Source organism: Cannabis sativa, chromosome 8 (genome assembly GCF_029168945.1).
Source record: "Cannabis sativa cultivar Pink pepper isolate KNU-18-1 chromosome 8, ASM2916894v1, whole genome shotgun sequence".
In the NCBI taxonomy this organism is placed as follows: domain Eukaryota; kingdom Viridiplantae; phylum Streptophyta; class Magnoliopsida; order Rosales; family Cannabaceae; genus Cannabis; species Cannabis sativa.
Genome location: NC_083608.1, coordinates 7,263,459 through 7,274,434, shown reverse-complemented (window position 1 = coordinate 7,274,434; position 10,976 = coordinate 7,263,459). Strand labels below are relative to the sequence as shown.

Genomic DNA, 10,976 nt, shown 5'->3' with positions numbered 1-10,976 from the left:
TGGCAAGTTCCGCCATAATTCTTTCATTTAACGTACCCGTGGAGACCGCGGGTCCGTATCCTTTTTGGTCAAGGTGATCTCGGAGATCACCTTGGTTCCCATTGATTTGATTTCTCAGATCAACGGGAGGACACCTCTGTCCTCTTCTCCCTCTACCCCCGGGTTCTTGGTGCACGGAAACGCTTTTTCGGTCCCCTCGATCCTGAGGGCCAAAGCTCCCTTTTTGGGGCTTGCCCCTCTGCGGACCTTTCCCTTTAGGGAAATCTGAGCGGACCTTTCGCGGATCATGCGCCTTTTTCTTTCGCCCTGGGGTAGAAGTAGGGTTTTTTGTTTGATTCCCTTCAGCAGGGTATCATATAGGGCTAGGCTCCCTAGATTTCTGTTGTTGGGAACTAGGCGAAGATGTCACTGGCTCCTTCTCAAGTCCAGCGGTCATTGCCTTGGGGTGCACGTGAATGCCAGCTGCCTCCATGGCTTTTTGCATGGCCAGCATCACTTCCTGCATTTTCTGGTTTTGCGCTTTCTGAGCTTCGATCTCGGCCTCGTGATCGATAGCTTTTTGTCTGAGAAGCACCAGTTCTGAATAACTACCTTCGTCATAGGCATACTCATCGAGGTTTCCCTCGTAGTCATCATCGGGGATTATTTCTTCTTCCTCGGACTCCTCTGCTGCTCTTGAGGCTACATCTTCCTCATTCGGGTCTTGAGCGTCTTCAAGAGGGCGAGGCTGACGGGTACTTCTAGTCTCCACCATGTTTGTGGAGTCAAATGTTTGTTTACAGTAGCTTTCTTCAGCTCTCAATGAAAGCACCAAAATGTTGACCGAGATTTTCGGCAATTAATAAAATATTATAAAATTATTGAGCTGTAAGAAAGTGAGATAAGGATTTTTACATGGTTGGGGCGTCAATGAGCCTTAGTCCACGAGTCTCTGTTATTTATGGATGTATTTAATACAGAGATTATACTTGGGGGAATTTCACCCTCATAAATACAGAGAATGTTCTTGGTGAGTATTTACTCTACTTGCTCATATGCAGCCCAAGATTCTCGATCCCATTTAATGAGCTTTGAGGGGGTATTTATAGTGTTTTTGGTGGGGTAATCCCTAGAATTTTCCTTACAAGTGTATCTGTAAGTATCCATAAAGTTGGGTATTGCCAATGAATATACTATGGGTAATGCATGGTCAAATCCCTAGGTGCTGTAGGGTTTTTATGTGGAATGTCCTTATTGCCTTTTGATTGACGTGACTCTTCACAGTGTAGCCGTCGCTAGACTTAAATGATCATTACTGTGGCGCTGCTGGTTGGAGGTTGTGCCGTCAGACTTTATTGCGTGTAGCAGTCCCAACACGCTTCCTCCCATGCGGCATTTAATGCGACTTGATTGCTCAGGAGAAACCTGACACCTCGCGGAGACGCCTTAGCGTTATATGAGCTTCCGAGAGCACCTTGAGTTCCATGTGCCTTCTCCGGGACCTTCGTCCGGGACGTTTCCTTATGGCATAAAGACTTAGCAAATATTGTGAATTGCTTGATCCACGTGTCCCTGTCTGATTGGTCCACATATATTGGGCAAAATTAAGGGCAACATGTATAAATTTATATTGTGAAAAAAAAATAATTAAAAATATACAAAAAAAAAAAAAAATTCTGTATAACATAATTTATTATACAGATTTATGATTATAATAAACTAGATTATAACATTTTCATTATTATAGTAAAATTTTGAAAATTCACATTACTTAAAAATTTGTATGTACCAAATACTCAACTTAATTTTTTTTTCACAGTTCTGCTACAGTTTTTTTGTTCACAGGACGTCTACAATTGTTTTTCCGGCAGTACAGCTGTGTCAAACTTGCCTTAGATTTACAGTCCAACGACTTGTCGTTACAAAACGTATGGGATCTGTTTGACGTCGTATAGTTGAATTTCGGAAGATAAGCTGCCTTATCTATCTACACTATTACTCTCCCACTCCCAGTCCCACACTCTCTCACTTGCACGAAAACCAATTACCACTTTATGACCAAAAATGGTTTCCAGGACATTTGCGTTTGCAGCTCAGTCTTCCTTTTACTGCTTTTCTGATTTGCCCAAGCTAAATCCCTCCAAAACCTCCCCTAAACAGACTCCCCACAGGAGCTCCAGTTTTGCTAATAACCACCACAATCGAGTTCCATGGCTCCCTGAACCTAAGCTCAAACGGTTGAGTTCTGTTTGCTTCTTTAATGCTGGGGATAAATCCAAAGATGGTATTCAAGGCAAGGAGGTAATGTTTTTTCGAGCTTAATTCGATGATTGGTTCTGGGACATTTGCAACTTGACATCTTACAATAAATTGCATTTGAATTTATGTTAGAGGAAGTTCCTCTGTATGTTAATTGTTGAGCGTCAAGGAATTTAAAGATTGGAAAAATAACGCTTATACCTTAACAAAATTGTCAGGAAACTGAATTAGGCTGGCCGATTCTGGAGCGTTGGGATGTGCCTTGGGGTTGGCAAACAGCGTCCTTGACCTCCTTCGCCTGTGGATTAAGGTGCCATTTTTATTTTGAAAAACAAGAACAGTGTTATTTTTTTATTAGTGGGTTCATTGGTTTCTAGTTTTGGTCCTTTTGGATGTCAAAGGAAATGATTTTTTTCCAGGCAGTTTTGTTTTGACAGGATTAGTAGAGGCAGCAGCTATACCCTACCTAGGACTTCGTGTTGAAGAATTGAGTTTAGATGAGAAGGCAGAGATTTTGTTTCTTGATCAAGGGTATTCGTACTTTGGCTTTGATTTTGTGTCAATATTCAGTATCTTATAATACAAGAAAGAGTACCCTGCCTATTATGAACTACTTGTATTGTGGTATGGAATATGTTATACTATATCTTTAAAAATACTCTCTAGAGAATTGGAGGTTTTGAATATGTTATCCTTGTATTATTGCACCCTTGAGCTGATTTGGTTATTGTTTTGCAGCATTACTACTGCAGTGGTACTTGCAGTTTTATATGGTGTTGCTAACTCCTTCCAACCGCTACCTGAGGACATGTACCGCTATGGTATTGATCTTTCCAATCATTCTTTTTTATTCAGCGGATTGTTTTTATTCATGGGTGAATTCCCCCCCTTCCCCCTCTTTTTCTTTTTCTGCTGGTATTTTCCTATTTGGTTGCATTAAATGATCTTCACATGAATGTGTGGATGTTCTGTTAAGTTTCCCTTGACAACTTCATGCAAAAACATGTTTTGTGTTTATGTATGTAGCGCATATTGCCACATTATTGTTTCTTTATCAAATATTTTCATTGATGGTTCAGCAGTGTAAATGATTCCATTGAAATGATATAAAATACCATATTGTTTCAGATTTAAGGGATCCATTCAATCTACGGAAAGGGTGGCTTCTGTGGGCAGGCATCGGTCTTGCTGGTGCTATAGCTGCCATTTCATTAACAGGTGTTGCCGTGTCGTTTTTCAGTGGTGAAACCCCTCAACGAGAGGTTAGGAGCTTCTGATGCTTAGTTTTTACTTCTTTCTTTCACTTTAGATGCTGACATTGTAATAAATAAAGATTTAAGGGCTCGTTTGGAACGCCGTATTAGGTCGTATTGTATTGTATTATATTGAATTGGATTATATATCATATTTTTATATAATACTATGTTAAACTTTAATTTATACTAAAATATTATATATTTAGGTGTCCATAAAAGTTAATACCACATATAGTTTTACATAAAAATATTGCATAAAATAGAATTTAATATAATACAATACAATACACTACGACCTAATACGGCGTTCCAAACGAGCCCTAAATGTATGGAACTATCATTCTTATATGACGGAACAAGCAATTAACCAAAAACGATAAGGGCCTCTTTCTATACTAAATTCTTTAACCTTGTTTCAGACTGATGCCTTAGTCCGCCTGCTTCCGTTAATTGGATCCTCGAGTATCAGGTACTTTAAGAGGGAGGTGAACAATGAGACATTCCCATCTTATGGCAGAGTCATACTGATTTAATGAGCTAAACATTGCCACATATAAAGCTTTAGGATAAAGATATTGATTTAATTGTATTAATTTTTATTGTAGCACTGCTTGCTTGGTAGGCATCACAGGGGTTCTTGCTCCAATTCTTGAGGAGAACGTGTTTCGAGGGTTTTTCTTGGTGTCCCTGACTAAGTGGTATAATTTTTTCCATCTCTAATTTGTAAATTTTCTTATTATTATTATTATAATTTATTTATTGGACACAAACTATTATAGATTGAAAACAGAAAGTTAATTTTCCATTATTGTATTTGTACTGTATTCAACAAGTATAATAAGTCCTCGTAACACATCATTCCCATAAATTATGTACCTGTGCCAGTCGCTTTGTAATTGCTCTAGAAAAGCTAGGAGCCACTTTGGTTAAATTGGGTTGTAGTTTTTAATATTTGCGACGCATTAACTAATATCCATTAATTTTCCCCACACAGGGTACCTACACCAGTTGCTGTTCTTATTAGTGCAGCTGTTTTTGCATTGGCGCATCTAACTCCTGGAGAGTTTCCACAACTTTTTGTGCTTGGTAAGAACACTCCCAACAGTTTTTCTACTTTATCCTTTAAAATACATCACTAAAACTCTACGAGCACTTTTACATTGCACCATACATCATCTTCTTTAATTAAACCACCAAAACCCCACTTTTTTAAAATTTTATTATATTTTATTCATTTCAAATATATAATATTAATATATACATGTATCCCAATACAAAAATAATTATTAAAAGTTAAAACAATTAATAAAATATGTTTAGAGCAATCAATAGTATTCTATAAATGTAAAGCGTGTATAATAAATTTTAAAGAAACTTTAAAATAAAGAAAGAGTTTGGAGCATCTGCTGTAACATATTTTTAGTATGCTTTCTTTAAATTTTTTTAAGTTTCTTCATGTTAGAGAAGTTATTTTGAGTGCTCTAAGCATGTTAAATCTGAAATTGAACACTAATTTTTTGTACATTGTCAACAAAAAGATTTTTCTAGAAAGCTTTTAACAAAAAAGTTCCTTATCATAGTATTGTTGGTTTTCTGGATGACTCTTAAAGCTGTATTGGTCTTCTACATTAATCGTATTTGCAGGCGCTGCTATGGGATTTTCATATGCTCAAACTCGTAACCTTCTGACTCCAATCACCATACATGCTTTCTGGAACTCTGGAGTTATATTGGTTCTGACCTTCCTCCAGGTATTAGCCTTACTCATGTTCTATAACTTTGTCCCAACAGGGGGGGTAAGCCCACCTACTTTTGTGCTCAATGAACTTGCTTGCTTTTCATTTCCGGGTTTTATATCAAGTGCTTAGACTTCTTTTTCTGGTTGACTGATTATGCAGCTTCAAGGATATGATATCAAAGAATTGTTGCAGTCCACCTGACGATCTTTTAATTTGATAAAGCAGAGCATATGTTTCATTGGATTAGTTATTGCATATCTGGATAACTTATATCTTGGATAAGATGTCTAGATCCAGTGAACATAGACTGGAGTTATTCAATGTAAAAATTAGCAAAACTAATGAAGTTTTGAAACATGATTACATTACTGTTTACTCTGTTCACCTTGCCAACTAGCCAATTGTATTCAACTATTCATATAGTGATTAAACTATATGGTTTTATACGTTTTATGATGATCAATGACATTTTTTCTTTGCTTTATCTTTTACTACAACTGACTTGGTTCCGGAGATTATTGTTTAAAATAATTTAATGTTCATGTGATTTCATCTATCATATGATATTAAAATAATATATCTACCTACACGTGAGTTATTTTGAATAGGGACGAAATTCTCTTTTTGTTTTTTAAACGAAGGTATAGGTCCTATATATAATATATGGGATGGATGCCATGTGGGCTTATAATTTTGAGATAACTAGTTAGTTAAGTTGAGCTGGTTGAATGGGTTAAGTATGGATTAAGCATAATAATTGACGAGTGTAGCTGCCAGGGGTTTGAAGTCAAAGTGGGTGTTGGGTTAGTAGCTGTCTTCCAATGAAGTGTCCATCATGATGTGTTTTAGTATTATTTTAGAGAACAGGTTATAGTGTCCAAAACGTGATGATTGCTGAAAATAGATATCTAAATGATGGTGGTTGGTTTGAAAAACATAACCCAAATCTGTTGACATTTGTGTGTAATATACATAACAAATATGTATGCACAATCCAAGTTCACTTACTATTATGACAAAAATAATGCTAATTGCAGACATTTTTCTTGTCATATATAAATATACATATATTTTCTTCTTTTATTCCGGATGCAATGTTGAAGATTAATACATGATATATCATATTACGACTTTTTAAAGACTTTACTTTTTTTTTTCAAGTTCTTTCTGTTAAGATTTATAGAACACTCAAAAAAATATAAATAATCACAAATATAATCATATTTTCAGTAAGTGTTTTAATATAAAAAATTTTAAATTATATTTTATAGAACTTTTACCATATTAAAGAAGAAGAAAGATGATAATGAGATAAGCTGAAGCACTAACCTAAAGTCATTGTTAGATATTGCAAAGAAAGTTATGATTTTCCAAGAATACACTATTTCTTAAAGTATTTTCTCTGATTAGAATTGAGAGAATACAGAAACCCTAGTGTTTCTTGGGGACCACTATTATAAATTAACTTATGATATCTACACATTATTTTCATGACAATTTAATACCCATTTGATACTCATAACAGAATTGGTCACTTAATTTTGTATTAAACTTTAGAATAGCATATACATTATACATATATGCCCACAATAAGATTTTTAACCCAACAATCTCCCACTTTGACAATATATATTACCTTATAAAGGTATAACCTTATGAGCTCAAAATTTGCTATTATGTAAAGGTATTCACAACAATCTCGTCCATCAACTATACTCATATAGGATCAAAACGATTTTCATCATATCTGTAACACCCTAACTAATTTAGGCATGTTAGCGTGATTTTTAACGTACTGTGCAGCTCGTTGCTAATCAACGAGATTAACGAAAAACGTAATAAATTAAAATTTGCTTATTTAACTAGAAACATAAAGTAATATATTTATAAAATCTCGGGATCCCGTTTACAAAATACATTTACAAAAGTTAATATTCATATACAAAAGTTTGTCGCCTAGCGACTATACAGCAAAAGCCCTGATATCCTAAAGATCGTACGGTTCAGGCCTAACCGCCCCGACATGTACAATCTTCATCTACTCGTCCTCACGGTTGCTCGGCCTTAGCCTTGCCCTTACCTACACATGGAAATAGCACTGTGAGTCGATAGACTTAGTAAGAAAAGCATAACATAAACCATAATAATATCCCGAGTTATAATCAGGCGCCCATACCCCCAACCATAACCCTATCCCCGTGTCCCACACGGTACTGAGTCTAGAACATTCATACGATAATACTATCGACCATAATGTCAGCCTATACTCAATATGCTAGTCATACTCTAGCCATATTGATGTGATAGCATCGATCAATATTTCAGCCAACATACATTTATCAGTAATCAGTACAACTCTAAGTATACTATTACCGCTATCAATGTATTCTAACAGGCATAAACAACATGTATGCTAAACATGCAATAACATATGCATGACATTATACTAATCTTACCTTGATTCAGAATTCAGGTGTGCCGGCCAACCTGAGTGGAACAACTGCGCGACAAATTACAAGCTCCTTGGCTTGAATACACCATGATTTTGCTAGAAATTGCTAGAATTTGATGAAGAAAATAGAACATTAGTTGGTTCGAGGAGGGTTCGAAAGAGAGGGAGAGAGAGTTGAGAGAAAATATAATTTTTGTCTAATTTCTTATTCTTGTATAAATGAATAATGAAAAAGGTTTTATTTTTAATAAAATAACATCTTTTAACATTAATTAAAATCTGATTATAACCTTAACATAAACCCACAAAAAGACAAAACTCCAATAGGCAAAATGACCATTTTGCCTTTCTCACACTAAAAGTCATAAAAGGTCACTTAGGGGTATTTTTGACAACTCTAAAATCTCGACTATTCTCAATATTCCCAATGTTTAACTATATTGTCCCGCTATACTAAAAATACTAAGATGTCATTCTAATAGCCAAATACCGCGTTCCAATGTTGTCGAGCACAAAACATGCAAAATTATGAAATTCCGTATATGACATATAAAATGCATTTTGAATTCAAATAAAGCATCGTAAATAAATATTTCGAAGCTAATAAACAAGTTTCATACTTAAACCCTAATTATTTGCTAATTTCTAAATTAAAGCTAAGCGGTCTTTATAATTATCCCCCTTAAAAGGATTCCATCCTCGAAATCTAACCTGAACAACTCCGGATATTGAGCTCTCATGTCGGATTCTAACTCCCAGGTGGCTTCCTCCACCTTGCTGTTTCTCCAGAGTACTTTGACCGAAGCTATGGTCTTGTTTCGAAGGACCTTATCCTTCCTGTCTAGGATCTGAACTGGCTGTTCTTCGTATGATAAGTCCGGTTGCAGCTCAAGATTTTCTAACTTAATACATCAGTAGGGTCTGAAACGTACTTCCTTAGCATAAAAATATGGAATACGTTATGAACTGCTGAAAGAGCTAGAGGCAAAGCTAAACGATATGCCACTTGTCCAACCTTCTCGAGAGTCTCGAAAGGTCCTATAAATCTAGGGCATAACTTGCCTCTTTTCCCGAAACGCTTGATCCCCTTCATTGGAGACACTCGTAAGAATACATGATCCCCTACTTGAAACTCTACATTTCTGCGTTTCGAATCTGCATAACTCTTTTGCAAGCTCTGAGAGGCAAGCATTCTGGCTTTAATCTTCTCAATTTCTTCATTAGTCTGTTGTACTGATTCCAGACCTAAGTATTTCTTCTCCCCTGTCTCATTCCAGTGAATGGGAGATCTACATTTTTTGCCATGTACTTTGATAACTGTTATTGTATGAGAACTCTATCAACGACAAGTACTTACTCTAGGAACCCTCAAATCCATAACACATGCTCGTAACATATCTTTTAGTATCTGAATTGTTTTTTCAGACTGTCCATCAGTCTGAGGATGGAAAGTTGTACTGAATTTCAGTTTGGTACCCATAGCACGTTGCAAACTTTGCCAGAATTTAGAGGTAAACTTTGGATCTCTATCCAAAACTATAGACTTTTGTACACCATGTAATCTTACTATCTCCTTAACGTACAAATCCGCATACTGATCCACTGTAAAGGTTGTCTTAATTGGTAGAAAATGTGCAGACTTCGTGAATCGATCTACCACAACCCAAATTGAATCAAATAAATCCGTGGTTCTAGGTAATCCAACCACGAAGTCCATCTTGATATCTTTCCACTTCCACTCAGGTAGTGTTAAAGGCTGCAACAAACCTCCCGGTCTCTAGTGTTCAACCTTGATCTGCTGACAGGTTAGGCATCGCGATACGAATTCTACCACATTCTTCTTCATCCCACTCCACCAGAAGTATCTTGATACATCTTGGTGGTGCCAGGATGCAAGCAGTATGGAGTTGTATGAGCCTCTTCGAGAATTTAATTTCTAAGTTCCATACTACTTGAAACACAAACCCTGGTCTTAAACAACAACATCCCACTATCTGACACTGCAAAGTCTTTGGCCTGACTAGCTAAAATCTCTTCCCTGACCTTCACTAATTCTGGATCAGTTAACTGAGCAGCTTTAATTCGTTCTAACAAATTAGATTGCAACGTTAAGTTATGAAGTTTGCCTACAACAAACTCGATGCTTGATTTGACCATATCCTCGGCTAACTGAGGTAAAATCTGAATCATACTAGTTATCTGTATGGGACCCTTCCTGCTCAGGGCATCGACCACAACATTAGCTTTCCCCGGATGGTATAGGATCTCACAGTCGTCATCCTTAACCAACTCTAACCAATGCCTCTGTCTCATATTCAAATCTTTCTGAGAAAAGAAATATTTATCAAGTGGTTCAAATGAAATGATTTCCATGTTTGGTCAAGTGGTTAATGATTGTAAAGCTTTATTGAAAGAACTCAAAAATATTTGTCTTTTTTAGTAGGCGATCAACTAATAAGGTGACTCATAATTTTGCTAGAGCTACTTTATTTTATCCTGATTGCAGTTTCAATTTGGGATTTGTCCCAATTAATTTGCTACCTTCATTGGTAGCTGAATTTAATGGTTAATAATATGATGATTTTTTATTCCAAAAAAAATATATAATACTACGCAACGAGAGCATGACAGTGCACAAAACTGACCCAAAGTTTATAAAATTTATGGTTAATTAATTAGGACAAAAGGTTAAAACAGACAAACTTGACCAAACAAAAAATTGAGTTCAAACGAGACCAATAAAAAACTTATTCAATCTAAAAACGGAAAACCATGAATGGTATTGAAGTTGAACTAGAGATGCATATACTAGTGAAATAAGAATTATTAGTGTGAGTGTAGCTGAGTGGATGTGATTGATTATTGTGATGAAGTAGTACTATGAATATTAAGATAGGGTTAATATTCACAAAGATAGAGGTATATAGATGGTTGGGGTTGGAAGAGTTTGACTCCATCTCCATATAATGTATCCTTATAAATTATAAAAATTTGGTTGCACGCTTGGGAAGCAAACCCTAGGTCAAGGAACAGACAAGGAGGGTCCCAACCGAGGGCTACATTTTGGGAGTTTCACTGAATTTGGAGTCCCAAGTTTGCCATTTGACTCAGTGTCACTCTCCATTTAATTCACTCTACTTACTTTGCTATACTTCCCATAAACATGTTTAATTACCAAACTCAAAGTACAACAATTTTGACTATTTATAAATAAAATTTTAATGTCAAGTTATTAATTGCTAAAATTTTGAAGGAGTTCAAACTATTTACCTCTAGTTTCGTTGTTTGTAA

At 35.9% G+C, this 10,976-nt stretch overlaps 1 protein-coding gene across 1 annotated transcript; it reads left to right on the top strand.

Moving 5' to 3' along the window:
* Positions 1 to 1,934: 1,934 nt before the first annotated feature.
* Positions 1,935 to 5,724, top strand: LOC115701341 (uncharacterized). Its single transcript, XM_030629110.2, has 10 exons — positions 1,935 to 2,280; positions 2,457 to 2,548; positions 2,662 to 2,769; positions 2,977 to 3,059; positions 3,367 to 3,500; positions 3,914 to 3,963; positions 4,100 to 4,192; positions 4,489 to 4,580; positions 5,139 to 5,245; positions 5,393 to 5,724. The coding sequence occupies exons 1-10, from the start codon at positions 2,044 to 2,046 to the stop codon at positions 5,432 to 5,434; spliced, it is 1,038 nt and encodes a 345-aa protein (XP_030484970.2). The 5' UTR covers positions 1,935 to 2,043; the 3' UTR covers positions 5,435 to 5,724.
* Positions 5,725 to 10,976: the final 5,252 nt, after the last annotated feature.